At 41.8% G+C, this 17710-nt stretch overlaps 1 protein-coding gene across 2 annotated transcripts; it reads right to left on the bottom strand.

Annotated features, from left to right (window-relative positions):
* Positions 1-2296: 2296 nt before the first annotated feature.
* On the bottom strand, positions 2297-6413 carry SDR42E1 (short chain dehydrogenase/reductase family 42E, member 1). Of its 2 annotated transcripts, none has more exons than XM_032121826.1 (3): positions 6308-6413; positions 5529-5630; positions 2297-4280 (listed from the first exon to the last, which is right to left on the bottom strand). In XM_032121826.1, exons 1-3 carry the CDS (start codon positions 6346-6348, stop codon positions 3173-3175), a joined length of 1251 nt encoding a protein of 416 aa, XP_031977717.1. In that variant the 5' UTR covers positions 6349-6413; the 3' UTR covers positions 2297-3172. The 2 variants fall into 2 exon arrangements, with proteins under 2 accessions (XP_031977717.1, XP_031977718.1); XM_032121827.1 differs by lacking the exon at positions 6308-6413 and adding an exon at positions 5847-6083.
* Positions 6414-17710: the final 11297 nt, after the last annotated feature.

Raw genomic sequence — 17710 nt, 5'->3', positions numbered from 1 at the left:
CTGAATTGCAGTTTAATCCCCAGATCTTTTACAATATGTGTAAATTATCAGTGTTCAGGACCCTTTTCTCTGAAGATCACATAGTGAATTATTAAATATGCCACTGTATTTTGGAAAGTATGTGGAAAACAGTAATAAATAGAAACAAAGGGACATTTTGGTTGGGTCCCTTAGGAGAAGGGCCTGTAAAAATCTGTTTAATTAAGCATCAAAAATAAATATATTTAAATGCACATGAAAAGTGTAAGTTTTCATGTATATCTGGAAAATTTACACATTGACATGCTGTGCCTGAGGTTAAGTAGCTGGCCAAATATTCTTAAACTATTCACTTTAAACATCAGCAGCATTCATTATAGTGAGGCACCTATTAATTGTTCAGTAATTTTGAGGACCAGGAAAAATTGAATCTGAGCTATATTTTCATTTTTCTCTTTCAGTTTTTAGGTGCATTTCTGGTAATTCAGTTTCAGGAAACCAGGTAATAAATTAAAACTTGAAAAGAGACACAACACTTGAATTAATTACCCTAATTTACCCAGCAATTCATGCAGGAGGAGTAATGACAAAAAACAGGAAAAAGGAGAGAGAATTCTCATTGTAAAATACTTCAAATAGAGCAGCTGTGACTGTCCCTACTGGGATGGAATTTTCAAGCAATTTGAAAGTATCTCCTTGGGCCACAGACTGCCTGTTTTCCTTCTGGAAAGAGTAAACCTATCCTTCACCTCTGCTGTGGTCAGGACTTAGGTTTGTTTAACAGATGGAGCTAATTGACATGGAATTAATGAACCCCAGTGCACCGATGACGGCTCTGGGGTGTGTCCCCACATCAATCCCGTGTGCTGGAGCACACTCATGGAACATTAGGACAAAAAATGCTCTGTTATCAGAGAGTTCTGTCCTTGACTCCAGGCAGATGAAAAGCTTCATGCGTTGAGCTCAGCTTCTGCAGGAGTTGTGGTGTTTGGGGGTTTGTTGGGCTATTTTTGGCTTCTCAGGAGCTGCTGCTGCTGCTGTACCTCAAAAGCTGTCCAGGGCCTGAACGTCAGCCAGTACTGACAGCATGGATTTAGGATTCATGGCTTAAGGGACCCTTCCATAGGTTTTTTTCACTAACCCCACCATTGAGAAAATTATAAATAGCAGGAGCTGAGTTTTGCTAAAAGATTACAAATAGCAGAGAAAAGTCCTCTGGGGCACAGGAGTTCAGTTCCCTATGTTAAAAACAATTTTTTTACAAGACTTAGAATGAAATACTGACGCTGTTTCTGTGCAACAGGCTTGTGCAATTTCTTCTACATTTTGGTTTTGTCTTCTGCTGGCATTAAATTTTTTAAATCTATTTCTGATAACATTGTGTCAAAGCCAGAGAACTTAAAGGGGAAAAGAACAAAGTGGTTTCTACTTGAAAAAAGAGAACTGTTGGAAAGAGAGCATTGGCCCAGTGCTTTCATGAGGTCATGACTGTCTTTTTTCAGTTTTATTAAAAAGAAGGTTTCTTCTTTCTGCAGATGATTATGTATATTAATGACTCCTGGAGAGTGGCCCTTGTGCCATCAGCACTCAGTTGGAGGCACATAAGCTCTTTATAAGAGAGTGCAACACTCCTGCTACACAAACAGCTTATTTGCTATTAGAGAGGGGAAAAAAAAGTGAGTTCTCCCTTGAGCTGTCCCTCAGGCTAAGTATTAAATTTAGTTTCTTTCATGGTGTACTTACTGGTAGGGGAATGAAGGAGAAAAGTCAGATTTCAAGCATAAAAATACAAAAAGTTATCAATAGTGTGGGCTGGGGTTTTTTAAAGGTAAACTTCTCAGGAAGAGAACTCAACACTCAAAAAATAATGCTGTCTTCAGTCACCATGAGCTACAAAAATCTGCATCTTCTAAGCAGGGGTGGCAGTGGACTTCTAGCTTGGTTCCTCTATTTAGGCCCTCTTCTGAGAATCTTTTAACAGTGCAATGGAACTCTCTGCTTCTTCATTACTTCCCCATTTCAATTGCAGCAGAGTTTAACAGAAGTATCTGGAAGTTACTATTAATTTAAGACCAGTGTAGCTTCAGCTATTAAAATGGAAAGACTAAAGAGGTTTGAAATTCCTCAAGGATTCTGCTTTTATCAAGGGGTACAGAAGCTGTAATGCTGATGAGTTAAGGGAAAACAACTTTGTGTTTAACATTTGAGGTGAAGTTTCTCAGTTTCTGTATTAAATTGACAGAGAGAGTTGCATGGAACAGCAGTGACCTGTATTTAACAAGGTCTTATCTTCTATTCTTAAAATTCCACAAAATTATGAGTTTCCTTGTAGCAAGTGTTTATTTCTATTACAAAGCTGAAATTCTATTCAGATGGTATCAGGTGTTAAAGAAATATTATTAAAGGCTAAAAATGCTTTATAAGTAGTGGAACGTGAATGCAATCACTCACCAAATGCCTTTGATGAATTATTTGTTTGACCACTCAATAATGCTGGGAAAAATCATAGGTTTTATTTATGAATGCACTTCATCTAGCTCATTCATTTTAAACAGGCATATTTTTCTGTTAGAAAAATCTACAAATCTGTGGTGCTTCAAGCACTTTGCTGTAATTTGGATTAACCACGGTGCATTTTCCAGAAATATCATTAGATATCCCAGAATTAACTCAGGAAAGCATACCAGAATGTATTCATGTAAAAACCCCATTTGTTTATTGTCTAGCAGTTTATCAGTTAATCTTGGTTAGGCATATATACATCCAAACTGGGAAGCAGAACTGGGGTTTGGAATGTGATCAAAGAATAAGTTTATTCTCTTCTGGATCATGTAGCACCAACTCTTTAGGAATAAAGGGCAGGGATCAGGAGTATAATTCCATCAGGGAGGAAGAGTCAGCCTAAGGACATTTGTTCCATTCACTGTATTGTGCTGTTGTACCTGAGAATTAAATGCTGTTTGCAGTAATACTGAGCTTCACCTTGTTAGTGATCTTATCAATTTTACTTTGGGAGAAGGTATATCTAAAAAACGACACTTTTGTACTCAGCAGATCTGTTTCTTGGGGATAAAGCTGTTATTTACCTGAACCACACAAATATGTATTTTTTTTAAAATCTTTTTTTACCTGTCTGTCAGAACCAAGAGTAAGCAGAGAACATAACCAAATTCTGTCCTCAGCATTTCATCTTTCAGAGAGAAAATGTTGCTGCAGATGGAAACCATGAAACCAGCACAGCAATCAGCATCAAAAGCAGTCCTCCATCCCTAACCAGATGCATCATGGTGTAATTTCTTGGCTTTGGTCCACATCCCTGCGATCTAAACCACTCCACCACTTCATCCAGGCTGTACTGCTGGGGCTCATAGCCCAGCTCCTTCCTGGCCTTCTCCATGCTGAAATAATGCGTGACACCAGTTTTGTAAACCTCCGTGCGAGTGAGGAGGGGCTGGAAGTTATAAACACACCCTACAAGAAAATGAACTATTTCAGTAAGGAATGCAAAAAAATAGACAAAGGAGAGGGGAAGGCGCCAGGTTGGGAACTTGTAACCCAAACCTTCCACTAGCGGTCGGAAAAATTCAAAGTTATTTACAGGCCTGCCATCTGAAATAAAATAGGCCTGGCCTGCAGCAATGTGCTGCTTGCTGGCTCTGAGGGCCTCGGAGGCAAGGACATGAGCCTGGACCAGGTTGTCCACGTGTACAAACTCTACCAGACTCAGAGGGTCTCCATACACAAACTTAAACAGTCCCCTTTCAATGTAGCTGACTATTCTTGGAAGGTGTCTCTGCTCCCCAGGCCCGTAGATCCCTGCTGGGCGGAGAGCACAGGTCCTTAGGACACCTCTCCCATTTCCAAGCTCAGCACCGTTTGCCTCCAGCACCTTCATTTCAGCTAAAGATTTCGTTCGGGAGTAGTGATCAGGGTGAAGGTGCAGAGGCAGATAAGGCAGAGACTCGTCCCCATTTTCTATAACCTGGCCTCCAAATACCACGTTGTAGGTACTTGTATAAACCAGACTCGGCACTCCCCTGCTCTTGCAGGCCTGGATGACATTTTCTGTTCCTTTCACGTTAACATCTTCTATAAGTTTTCGGTTCAGCTGCTCCCTGCCAGACATTCCATAGGAAGCGATATGGAATATGCAGATGACATCTCTGAGAGCTTCTTCCACTTCAGACAGGCAACAGATATCCCCCTGCACGAACTTTATTCCCTCTGGCACAGTTTGAAGTGGCTTCACGACATCAAAGAGAATCACATTGACTCCCTTTTGATATATGGCACAACCTAAACTGAAACATGATAGAAACCGTATGTTAGGATACAGCACCATGGTGCATGAAACATTTCACCTGGAAGGAAGAGAAGACTATTAACTGTTTTCATGCTGATTATTTTTCTGATGGGAGTCTTTTAAATACTCAGCCACCTACTATAGGGAAGATCCAGCTGTGATAGTTTAGGTACTGAACTAATTTCTCACACTCCATCAATACTTGGAGAAGAAAAATGAAAAAAAGAGGCAGAACTGCTGTAAACAAAAATTCTGAAGAGAAATAACTGTCTGAAGAGTTCTGTCCCCTTCAGATCAGCAGCTTTCAGATGTGCAACTATTGCCAAATATTTAAAAAAAAAAGCCGTATTTGTTTTATCTTACTGCTTTTGTGATATCCCAGTTCTGTCAAAACAACAGGTTGGTCTTTGCTGTTGTGTTTGAAATTTATGGAGGAGTGGGAGAGATGCTTCTAAGCTGCTACGAATGCTTTGCCACATGTCTACATTTTACTCCAAGTCACAGGTACTGACACAGAGTATAACTCCGGTGTTTCTCTTCCCCTTCCCTACATTTTTGTATGTCTATTGTGCTTTAAGGGGATGAGAATGGAGGGAAAAGCCAAGCAGAAGTCAGATAGGCATCCTCTGAGATTTTTTTTTTCCTTCCCCTGACTTGAAATTAACTTTATTTTCTGGTCCTGACTGTGATCTCTCTCTCCTCTGTAAGCAGTTATAGTCTAGGGCTCAAAATAGGATTTTTTCTTTACATGGCCTGCAGAGCCAGCTACAGCAAGGGAAAATGGATTTCACTGAAATCTGCACCTTATTAAAACTGTAATCCTCAACCATCGCTGTTCATGGAAATAATACATTCTTGAGAGTTCAGCTGGAGTTGTTAATCTATAGAGCTAAGCACATGTGTAGCTATTTGCATGTCAAAAGAAAAATGTATGTACAAGTGTAGGCTTGTCCTTCCGAGCAGGCTGATGATGGTGATCCTACCCCCCCTACAGAGGTGAGCACACAGGTAAATGTCTGCGAGGCAGCTGGTGCTTGGCATTTGGAAACGGGATAACAGCGTTGCTGACAGCCTCTGGAAACAGCGTTTGTTTAAAACTGAGACCCCGGATGAACCAGAAGATGGGATCAACTGGATCAGGTGTCTCAGGCCCACAGGTTTCCCTTTTACAGATGGATTTTGCTGCCTCCCCAGCAGCAACCTCTTACATTTATTCCTGTATGTAATAACTATTTAATGCACTAACCGGAAGCCAAAATAACCCCCTCCTCCAGTAATGAGGACTCTTTCCTTGGCAGCGCTTCCTTCTTCCATCCTCTTTCCTTTGGCACTGTGTGCTGGGACTGACCTATAAAACACATCGCAAACACACATATTAAAACCAAGCCGCGTTTTAGCATCAGCGCACGTTCCCGTAGTTGTTCATTGATCTCCTTCACGCTTTAATCGCAGCCCTTTGCCTCCCTGGCTGCCAGAAGGAGATTCAGCGCCGGGACCGCTCCAGAGGGACGCTGTTCCCGGAGGCGGCGGAGCCCTGTCCCCCCCGCTCGGGGGTCCCCCGTACCTGCGGTGCCGGTCCCGTCCCTGCCCGCTCCTGCCGCGCTTCCCGGGGCGGTGCCGGATCCCGGGAAATGGAGCCGGGGGGGCGGGGGCCAGCCCGAGATGGCGGCGGGCCTGCGGGCCTGTGCCGCCGCCGCCAGCCGCGCTGTGTGGGTTGCTGTGACGGGAGGGTGCTGCTGGCGCCCTCCCCTCGGGCCTGGGGCGATCTGAAATCGCGGTGGAATCGGAGCCTTTCCCGCCCCGATGTCTGTACCGCACCCCCGGCTCGGGGCAGCCCCCGGGGATCGATCCGGGCTGCGGATGGGCAGATGGGGTAGCGCCGGGAGAAGGGCTCGGGGCTGTTGGTGGATGGGAGCTGGACCTGCCCCGGCCCTGAAACCCCCGTGCCCTGGGCTGATCCCCCTGCGTGGGCAGCAGGGGAAGGGGGGGATTCTGCCCCTCTGCCCCGCTGAGGTCAGAGCCCACCTGCAGAGCTGCCTCCAGCTGAGAGAACTGGGATTGTTCATCCTGGGAAAGAGAAGGCTTCAGGGTCGCCTATTTGTGGCCTTCCGGTACCTGAAGGGAACTTACAGGAAGGATGGCGCAAGACTAGTTGCAATACGTGTAGTGACAGGACAAGGGGGAATGACTTCAGACTGAAAGAAAGTAGGGTTAGATTGGATATTACGAAGAAATTCTTCCCTCTGAGGGTGCTGAGGTCCTGGCACAGGTTGCCTGGTGAAGTAGTGGCTGCCCCATCACAAGGCAGCTCCATGGGCTTTGGAGCAACCTGGTCTAGTGGAAGGTGTCCCTGCCCATGGCAGGGGCTTGGAACTGGATGATCCTCAAGGTCCCTTCCAACCCAAACCATTCTGTGATTCCCTCAGGGAGTGCCTGCAAGTGTCGTCCCAGGGGTGTGAGGCTTTGCAGAGGTCTGGGACGCTTGAGAGTCTTAGGAGCCCTTGAGCCCTGGGCAGTTTGGGTGGACAGAGGAATTTCTGAACTTGTCAAACATTTCTTCATGCAAAGGGTTGTCAAGCATTGGAACAGGGAAGTGCTGGAAGTGTGCCAGAAAAAACTGGACATGGCAGTGCTGTGGTTTAGTTGACAAGGTGGGGTCAAAGGTTGGACTTGATGATCCTGGAGGTCTTTTCCAGCGTTAATGATTCTGTGTTTTCCTGGTGCTCTGAGGGTACCACAGCTGCCTTCAAATGTTCCACCATGTCTGGGAGAGTTCACAGCATCTCCCTGGATGAAAGTGGCTGTCCCACATCCTGCTGCATTTGTCGTGTGTGTGAGCCATGGAACACACCCACAGGAGTCTGCAGTGCCCCGTGCAGAGGTTGAGTGAGAAGACACTGCACAGCACTGCCTGGCTGCAGCAGAACTGCTCCTGAGTTCAGCATCAGCAGCCCCAGCTGTCTGCCGGAGAGACCCGTAATAGGAAAACAATGAAGAATTACATGATCAAAGTCTGGCTTGTGGTGTATTCCATTTTTCATCTGCAGAACAGAGCCACTTGGGGAATGCCAGAGAGTGGATCCAGTGTCAAAACTACTTAAAACCCTGCAAGTTTCTGTTCTGCAAAACCTTGACAGAAGTAGATGCAGTAGGCTCTGTTGTATTTTTGATTGATGGCTGGCAAGAATTAGAACTAAACAGATTCTAAGAATTCTGTAAGTACTAAAGATTTTTTTTAGCAATGGTTTCTTGCTGGTGAACCTCCTGGACTCTTAAATAGAAATTTCAAGATGGAGCTGGTGCTGTACCTGATTATACAGAGCTGCTGCACCTGTAGAGATGTGCGGAGTGTCTGGAGTGGAGGGCATCCCTCAGTCATAGCTGATTTCCCTGTTTCCTGTCTGTACAGCAGGAGAGTGGGTTTGAAATAGCCTTGAGGCATCCCCTAAGATACCATCCAGACATAAAATCAATGGCATGTTCACAGAGGTATGAGAATTCTAGCTCACAAGCAGAAAAAATCACTTATGTATTCCTAAATACTAAATATAAGGATTCTGTATGGCTGCAAATGCCTTTGGGGTTTATGCATAATCTTTGAGAATATTTTCCCAAGTGTTTAATCACCTGCAAAGTCCAAAAGAGTCCTGAACTTTCCCTGAGATCTGTGGACACAAGGTTTTACTATGAGGAGTCTCACCGAGATTATGGCACTTGGTGTCTTTCTTTTGATCTAAGAGATTGTGTTTGAATGGAATATTGAAGGATCACAGAACAGCTGAGGTTGGAAGGATATTGCCCTGTTAAACCCCTTGCATAAAGCAGGTTCAGCCAGAGGGGTTCCACGGGTTTCTGTTGGCATTGAATATCTCCAGGGATGGTAACTCCATGTTCAGCCGCTTTCTCCTCATAGCTCACAGAGCTTTGTGCTGTCTGAGCAGTGACCTCATGCTCCATGTTGTGTGAGTAAATCCCTCTGTTTGAATAGGCAGCTGTTAACCTCAGGATGACCCTTGTCCTCTGGACTTTGGGATGTGTCCGTGCAGGACAATTTGCAGGATTGAGACCCCTCTCTGTACTTTCTGCTTTATCTTGCTCTCTGCCTGGTGGGTCATCTACAGTGAGTGAATTGTGTCAGGTTATCTCATAATTATGAATATTCTGACTATAATAAGGCTGTAGTTTAGATACTGTAAAGATGTTGCTCTTAAACCACTATCAGTTTTATTTCCCGTTATAGTGAACTGTCCTTTTTGGCTTCAGAGGATAGTGAGGAACATTCATTCCTTCAAAATGGTGACACCTATGAAAGCTATGGGTAAATATTGTTCTCATTTTACAATGACAGATCTGATGTTAAGTCTCGACACTCTCAGATCCCAGTTTTGCACAACCCATTTATTTCTGTTTTTTCATTTCCTGTGAGAGTCTCCTTTTCCTAAGGTTTTTTGGACTTTCTGAACGTATCGTAAATTCTGTTTTGCCACCAAATAAACAGACTTCCAGTTTTATTTTGTATATAATAGAATGGCCTGAGATTGTGTCTTTCTTTAAAAAAACCATGTAAACCCTACTTTCCCCTTTAAAGATCCAGGCTTTTTGGAGCATGCCTTGCACGTGTCCCAGCATGCAGGGAATGAGACTATGCTACAGTCACTTGAAGAGATTGCATTGATGCCTTGAATTGCATGTCAGGATAGAAGGATTTGCAGTGTAAGTGGGAGTTATCTGCAATGAACCTGAAATGGGCTACAAAGGAATCCTTAAATCAGCTAAATAAGCAGCTGCTGTAAACAGTGCAAGTTAGAAAGCATGAGCAATGAAATAATTAATTATCCTTTCATAGTATGTTAGTTCATCTGGTTCCCTTTGCAATTTAAAATACTTAGCTGGTAAAATTATTTTTGTCATCAAAATCCAAAGTGTGCCAGCAGTACTATTTCAGGAAGCAGCGCAATATTTCATCTGGGGAAATAAACCTTAGCTTACTGTTTTCTTATTATTTGATTGGTTTCTTTTAGGTATTACTTAATTGTGATTTTTTTTTCACTGAACAATGCAATGAGAGAAGAGAACAAGATTTAAAACTAGGTTAGAACCAACCATGTTTATGGCCTTATTAAAACATACAAAACCAATTGGTTAAAATGGTACTGAAGAGGTGAAAACAGAACCTCCATTGTGAATGGAATTAGAATTGTAATGTTCAAAATTAGAATCAAACATTCAATCTAGATTAGACTGGAATATTTTTCAAGGAGGACAGTGTTATGGATAAAAATGCTAGTCTGAGTTTTAGTCTTGGCTCTGGCAGGGGGTTTCCTTAGTGACCTTCAGAATATTGATTTGTGTTCTGTGACAAGGGTGTCATTGAACTTCCACCCTGTTCAAAGTTGTGGTCGTGCTGGTTTCATTTGTGTTTCTGATGCTCAAATTTGTTTGGGAGCTGCTGTAAAAATGTTAGTAAACCAAGAAATAAATTGTGTGGATCTTAATAAGCTCAGAGAAGTGTGCAAGTTACACCCTTTGGAAATGTTAGCACTGACTTCTTAGGGCACCTGTTGACTGTACAGTGTTGCTTGTGGTAGTGTCACACAGCTAGTGATGTGGAGATGACCATCCAAAGTGCTTCTAGTTGCTTTTTCCTGTGAGTTCCAGTAATGGAGAAACTCAGCCTATCTCTTCCACACTGAGAAAGGAAAAGGACTTCAGTATTAATTGTATTTACTGCTTAGTGAACACCATTCACTGAATTGTTCATCTGAGCAGTTGCTTTCTATCATTTTCCTAATCTAATTCTGCTGTGCTCTCTCTCTTTAGGAGATACGACTTTATGAACATTTCAGTCCTGACTAGAAGGAGGTGCAGGGAGTAGCGGATTCCTTATCAAAGTAGGAATTCACAAAATGGAAAGTAGCCTCTACTCAGCAGTCTTGCAGAGGGTGAGGCTGTTTGCAGAGTGTTTTGAGATCCTCGGGTGAAGGAAGATTTTTAATGTTGCACTGAAGATATGTGGGCTTTGTTATATCATTCTTTCTATACAAAAAATATATCTCCATTTTAATATAGGTTTGGGATCATCTTGAGCGTGAATGTGAATTTTGGGGTAAATATTAACCTGTAGCTAACAAGTTCCTTTTCATACCTGTCCAGAAGCTGAGTCCAGTGAACAACCCATGGAGGGAGGGGGATGTGATGCTGTCCCTGCTCACAGAGTGCTGTCCCTGCTCACAGAGTTCTGTCCCTCCTCATTTGCTTGAGGCAGCTCTGCTCAAGGCTGTGCAGGAGGGAACTTTTCATCCCCCCCCCTTTCCCCAGGAGCAGCTCTGACCTGGGGTGTGGGTGTAAGAGGGTGCAGTCAGCTTTCAGAAGTTACAAACTACTCAAACTTTGGCTGTTTCACCCCAAAATATAGCTGGGGTGGAAATACCAAGCAGTTGCCAGTCAGACACCAACTACCTAAAGTGTCTGGATGGTTCCTTCTGCAGTTCCATACTCAGATAATACCCATGCCCTGAGAGAGGGTGCTGTTGTACCACAGTGCTGATAGCACAGACATCATTAGTATTGCTGTTGTATTTGATGTCAGGGCTTAGTTACCAGTGAGGTATTTCACACAACACATGTGAACAGCCAGGTGTAAACAACAGGCTGACACAGGTTCCTCCTTCACAGAGCAGAGCAATTTAGGCTCAGTAGTCACACCTTGGCTAACTTGGATTTCCTGGGTGGGTTGCACTGTGGTCATCTTCAGTGCGTTAGTTATGAAAAAATCATTACTATAAAAGACACTGAAAATGCTTGGAATTCTTTTGGCAAAGATTCTTAAGGAACAAGGTTGATTCTGAGGTGTCCATTCAGCAGTCGGAAGTGATGCATGCATTCTGTGGAGCCATCAGAAATTAACTTCTTCTCCATTCTGCAATGCTTTGAAAATGTAGATTATCCTATTTCCAAAAGCAGCAGTTATTTATCCTAAAGGGAAGGGAAGGAAGTTTGCATATTTTGGGATAAGTGAATGGTTGAGCACAGGACTGAGAATTGCCTGCATTCTCCCTTTTTACTTTGAGGACAAATTGCTGTTTGTGGTCTGTGTGTCTCTTTGTGTGCCCTGCAGGGCACATCAATCACCCAGTTTTTAGAATGAGTATATATTAATCTTCATAGCCTCTGTGGAGCTGAACAGAGTCTGTGGGGACTCAGCCACCCCTAAGCATTTCAGTCCAGGTGTCTGAAGTCAGTGTTTACTCCTGTGATATTGATCTTAAGCTCCTTTAAGCCTTGTGTGTTTTTTAAGACCTGATGTGTTACCTGGTGTTCCGAGGTGTTGATATCTGTTTGCATAACATGTTGCACTGATATTAGTCCTGAGCTGCATGAGGTGATGCTATCCAGTGTAATTGAAGCACAGGTAAAAGCCAAATTTTAGCTCATCCTGTAACCTAATTAATAATTTCAGTATTGCAGAGGAGCCACACAGGACTGGAAGGGCTCAAGGACTGATCCTCTTTGTACCTGAAAGGATTATATACTTTAAAAGTTAGTATGTTGAGAAATGTCTTATGGGAAAACTAGTAGAATATTATTGAAAATACTCTCACAGGTGTTTTTGCTCTCAGAGCAGGGAAGGACAGGTTTTGGAACACAGTGCTGAATGTCTTTGATTCTGTTAATTAAAGCAAGTCTTCTAAATTTTCAATAGGAAGCTGTTTCACAAGGTAATTATACACTTACATTTCAGTGACTGTCTGATTCAGTTTCAAGTGTGATTGATGTGCATCCAGATTTTTAGAGTGCCCTTATTTACCACACCAATATCAAGGAAAGGCTTCCCTGTTGAAGTAATTTATAATTTAATTCTGCTATCCGTAGGTTGACAGAAATCTCATCCTCTCGTGGAAGCAAGATGAGGTTGGTCTGTTATGAATCGTTGACACTAATAATTGAACACCCAGTTGATGGTACTACTTTGATCTTTTGGAAGGATATAAGGGATCTTTCAGCTTCACAGCCAGCTAATCATGTGCTGTAGATACCACATGTAGAACAAACTCAAGGCAAAATGTGTTCATTAGTCCGTATTTTGTACTGTGCTAATTTTCCGTGTGTGTGTAAAGGAGTCTGCAGACTCTGGTGGTGAGGATGAGATGTGTCAGCAAGAATACCAGGGCCTGAATTTGTTGTGGCACTTCTATGGGTTTCTCAGTGGGAAGTGTACTTGATGAGGGAGAAAGGAGGTGTATTTGCTGAGGAAATGTCTCCCATCTTCACACTCCTGGTGCCTTCATATTCCTCGTTCAGTCTCCCATTTTCTGGAACTGCAAGAAAACAGAACAGACACTGGCTTAAAAAATTTACTACCATTTTGTTCCGTAATGACCTTGAAAACATTCCAAACATTTCATAATTTTTCAGAGGAAAGATTAGGTAAGAGTTTGAAGTAGGGGAAAACAAACTCAAAAAAAGACAAAATCTCTTGCTTCAGCTGTGCTTGGGCGAGATAACCTCCATAAGGCTTCCTTAATGGCATCTTGGTATTTACAAGAGCACCACGCTCTTTGTGTATTTTGATACTGATTTATTCTGTTCAAAGAAACTAATGATTGTAGAATTCAGAATTCATAAGCATTATATCATGGCCTGATGTGTGACTCTATTCTGAGCTATTTCAAAATAAGAGATTCTGACACAAACCTGAGTTTTCCTTCAAAAGAGATTTGTTCAGAACCAAAAATTTTGAAGGTTCAAAACACTTGGTCAAAACAAAATAAATCCAATAACTCTAAAATGGGGCAAAATTACTGAAGTTACAAAGATGAGATAGTTATAACATGCATTTTTCTTCTGTTCTAAAACCTTATTTGGACATGTTTTATCCTGGAATGGTAACATGAGGAAGGTGTTCAAAGTGGGATCTATTCAACTGGAGGTGTGCTATAGCTTACAGTAATTTACTGCAAGTTATTCTTGCTCCTAATTTTCACTCCTTGTGGCAGAACTTGTGGGTGCAGCATCTGCTCATAACCGATTTTGAATTTTTGCTACTTTTGAAGGAGAAGCAAGATCTGAATTACCAGGGAATTGAAATATCTGATTTTTTCTTTGATTCTTATGGTAAAACAGTTCCGAATGAGCTTTGCATTTGAAGTGCTGCTTCAATGTCTTTCAGAGAGTATCCAGCCCATATACACAGATTTTGTGCCAGTGGAAAACACTGGATTAATTCCAGTCATACATCAGCTTAATTCTTCATTCATCATAGGAACATGGAAGAATCAAACATCAAACACATTTGTGGACAAACTGCATAAACTGAAATGTTCTTCTAGATGACTTAGAGGAACAGCATGTTCTAGTAATTAGCTTTCTTGTATAATGAAGGTTTCTCAAGTCGAACACGTAATCTTCAAGTTACCAAAGGAAAAAAAAAATTGTACCAAGGAACGCCTGGTTTAGCAGTTGTTGTTTTAACACTTTAGTTTTAACACAGAGAAAACATTGTCTGGTGCAGTTCTTTCCCAAGTCTTTGACTTTACATTGCCTGAGCTCCTTTGCCCTTTTAAAAGCTGCTCTGGGAAAGCCCGTGGAAGCAGTTTGAGTGGCCAGTGAGAATCCCTTCAGTGCCATATTGTTAATGGCAAAGCCAGCAGATTTCACCATTTGTGTTTCTCCTGTAGTTTTGGTCCTGGCTCCTTTCCCTACTGCCATAAATAAAGGTAATCTGTGCTAGGAGCAGGCATCAACTCCAACAGGCAGTTAATCACACTTCAACAGCATGCATGTTATAAGCTTATCAGGCAGAACCATCCCACCTCCCATCATGTTTTATCTGTTTATGAAGAAAATGCCTTCCATAACTGTAATTGAGAAACCAAAATGACTCAGAGTTTGGAGGTGTCAATAAGGATATATTATGCAGCCAAACTCCCCGTGTCTTGTGTGCAAAATGGGTCACTCTGCTTTTGCCTTGTCAGGAAGGGTTTTGTTCATGATTGACTTACCCTGGTGTCCTGAAGTTTATTAACTTGAAGAGAATTTCAAAGCTGGGATGTCCCTTGTGAGAATCGGCTACAAACATTCCTCCCATTTTGGTTGGAAACTTCCCTTATTATCTCTGGTTCAAAAAGACCCAGTCCAGGCAGGGCTGAGCAAGGAGGCAGGGCTCCATCTCCTGTAGGTTACACTTTAAAAAGGGGTCTCAGTTAACATCTGCTGCCACTGAGTCCAGTTTTAATGGGTACTCTTGGTGCAATATTACATCTGTAATGTGTATTCTGTAATTCGGACTTCTTAAAATTAGAATTATCAGATATTTGAGTTACTGAATTTCTTGAACAAGTTGACTTCTTGGTGCTTCTGGCCATAATAGCTGAAGTGATTATCATGGACTGATATCTTGGGGTGAAGGTGCTGTGTGTTACAAGCTTTTACTGTACTTCCTTTATGGAATAAATGGAGTAGTATTTAGTATACAAATTAAGGCTAAATTAGTATGCATGTGAATGCTACAGAGTTTAGTTCACATGCAGTGGCTAGAGCTTGTTCAGTGCCTCATGCTGGAGGCTGCACAACAGCACTCTAAGAAAGGTTGTCAGAGTAGTTTTTTCCCCTCTGGTGCCTTTGATCTGTGGCTCCATCTGCAGCCTTTGAGTTATGACTGTTGTATTTCAGCTGCACTTTCTGAAGTCTCTGGGTGATGGAGCTGTCCAATTTTGACTCTTTTAGTAGTTGAACTGTTCTCTTGCAGGTGAGGTACCAACTGTGAACCTTTAACACCATTTATGTACGTCTTCAAGATCCTTTACTGTAAATACTGATTTTATAAAAGCTTTCTGTGTTCTCTGGCATTTTAGAGATTTTAGAGATTACAAAAGAACATATTTATAGCAGCATAAATCCAGGTATGTGATGGCATTCAAAAGAATGGGTGAAATTAATTGTTGCCACCTCTGCCCTTTTCATTAGAAGTCTTTGTATTTCCCTCTTAATTTTCTGTCTTGCATTTCTGTGAAGTTGAAGTTTCACTTTCGTGGATAATTTGTTGAATGCATTCCTGTTTGTGCAGGTGTGTACAAGGCTGGATTGTGCTTTAGCCTCATGAGGTTGCAGTAGCTGTTTAGTCTGCTCACAAAATTTCACAGAGTATAAAGTTCCAGTTTTAAAGTCTCCAGTGTTACCAATTTCTGTCATGTATCCCATGATCTTAGGGGGTCTTTTCCAACCTAAATGAGTCTATGATTCTTAGCCATTAAAAATACTCATCTGAGACTCAGCTTTGTACTTTTTCCATCTGTGAGGTATCTCCTCTCTGACCTCTGTTGGTTAAATCCTGAGTTTTGCTTGGAACTTCTGTTCTTAGAAGGGACACAGTGGGTGGCAGGGTCCCACTCAACTCCTTCCAGCTGTATTTGGAGTAAAGGAAGATGTGTGAAAGGCGATGGAAAAGGTAAGAGTGGGGTGCAAAGAATCCCTCCCAGAATTGTGAAACTGAGGCAGTGCTCAGGACTGAACTTGTAGCAATTCTGCAAAACAGCATCCCGTAAGGAACCTCACTGGGATTAGCATCTCACTGCTGCTATGTCCATAAATCCTAGCTCAGTGTGCCTCTGCTGCAATGCAGGTACAGTTCGTGCCTCACTGAAGATCTTGGATTTGAGACTTGTTTTGACAGCAAGTTGGTTCAAGTTTGAAAAATCTGTGCCTTCAACAAAAGAGTAGGAAGAACCTCACATTCAGAATTTTAAAACTCCTGTCATTTTTAAAATTTAGTTTATTTATCTTCAGTAATTGTGCTTGGTTTTATCAGTGCTGAAATTTTGTTTCTGATAGCAGACATGAACCAAGTGAGGATGATAACATCAGATAAAGTAGATAGAAGAGTGTGTGTAGGAAACACTCTGTGAATCACAACACTGAGGCCAGGTGTGTCAGTTACATTTGGCCATGGGCAAAATCTTCATACAATAACATTTTTATTCATGCTTTTGGCACGATTCCTGTGGATTAGTAATATCTTCTTTCCTTTTCTTTCTGTCTAAAAGCAATTTTTTTCCCACCCGTATCTGCCCATTTCCATATGTACATATGTAAACATTTCTTGCACTTCTCTGATTCAGAGATGCTGATGCCTTTCTGATGAGCCCTTCCAGTCTCCACTGCCCACTTTGGGTTTTCTCAGCTGGGCATCTTCCTACTTTTTCTCATTCTCCAGAGAAATTCTGTATCAGCATCTACAACACAATTCTCAGCTGGCCTTTGTTGTGCTGTCTATAAAATGTTATTTGATGGGGTGTAGCCTATGGGTGTTCCAAGAGCACTTCCCGTCAGGATGATCCCTGTGTAGGTGAGCACAGGACTGAGAGCCATGATCCAGGAGTTCTCAGCTGGGATTTTTTGCTTGATAGAAGATGATCTCTCTGCTTCAGTGCATTGATGTGTTCTGTGGGAATGGTATTTCCATCTTGAAGCATTTATGACCGCTAAGTGCTTAAATATTCCTGGTGGAAAGAAATGTCATTGAAAGAGAGATTGTGCCAGCAGTTTTTCTTCAAAATATCTCTTTCTTCTCTATTTTCTGCTCTAGAGTCTGGTATGTAGAGGTACTTAATTCTTTCCCACTTTTCCAAATGTAGCTGGGTGCCTCATTTCCATTTGCCATTTTGAATGTAACTGTAGGGACAGAAGACTATGGATGAATCAGTTATCAGCAGTTAAAGATATGAAGGGAAAAATTATACTCCTAAGGATACAAGCATATTCCATCTAGATTTTTTTATTTAGTTTGAATTTTAGTAGTGAAGTTTGATCAATATCTACTGATTTGCCCTAGTACTTCCTGTGGTTCAGTTTAAATGACTGCTTGGAAAACCCCTTGCCTGTCTCTCTGCTACAGTCATTGAGTGGCTTTCTCTGGGACCATCTCTCATTATTTATATATCTCGTTTTCGAGCTGCATCATTTTATCAAATGTAATGGTAATCGACTCTTCTTTGTAACCAGTTATAAGGGTAAGAACTTTTAAACTTTAAACTTTCAAATGACATTGAAATTCTTATTTTATCAGCACGAAGATGTATTTGATGTGATCTTTTACTTTCTTTAAAAATAAAAATCTGGTTGAAAGGAAGCAAAAATTGCTCCTAGGTACTTTTAAATCCTAGCTTCAGTCCATAAATTTGACTGTAGTCTTAAATTGAAAAAACATAATATTTAACAGGTAACATAAAATCCTTAAGAATTGGATATGCTCTCTGCTTTAAAATGTTAGAACTCAGAAAAAGGGAATCAAACCCACATATGAGCTCATTGTTAAAAGTAATTGAGAACTAAAAGCCTCCTTGGATACTTGTGTGTATCCTTTTAAACTTGATAGAAACTGAGAACTCTCCTGAAAGCACATGTCTGGAACAGCTCTTAGGCATGAGCTAT

The sequence above is a fragment of the Corvus moneduloides genome, chromosome 12, assembly GCF_009650955.1.
Source record: "Corvus moneduloides isolate bCorMon1 chromosome 12, bCorMon1.pri, whole genome shotgun sequence".
Taxonomy (NCBI): Eukaryota; Metazoa; Chordata; class Aves; order Passeriformes; family Corvidae; genus Corvus; species Corvus moneduloides.
Note: the sequence above shows the minus strand (reverse complement) of the source record. Positions and strands in the feature narration are given on the sequence as shown.

What these genes read in the sequence shown, in the direction of transcription:
- SDR42E1 (XM_032121826.1), bottom strand. Translation starts at nt 6,348, where the DNA reads ATGAACAATCCCAGTTCTCTCAGCTGGAGGCAGCTCTGCAG. An exon ending in AGCTGGAGGCAGCTCTGCAG is followed by an intron (nt 5,631 to 6,307) that starts GTGGGCTCTGAC and finishes TGTGTTTTATAG; the next exon opens with GTCAGTCCCAGCACACAGTG. An exon ending in GGGGGTTATTTTGGCTTCCG is followed by an intron (nt 4,281 to 5,528) that starts GTTAGTGCATTA and finishes ATCATGTTTCAG; the next exon opens with TTTAGGTTGTGCCATATATC.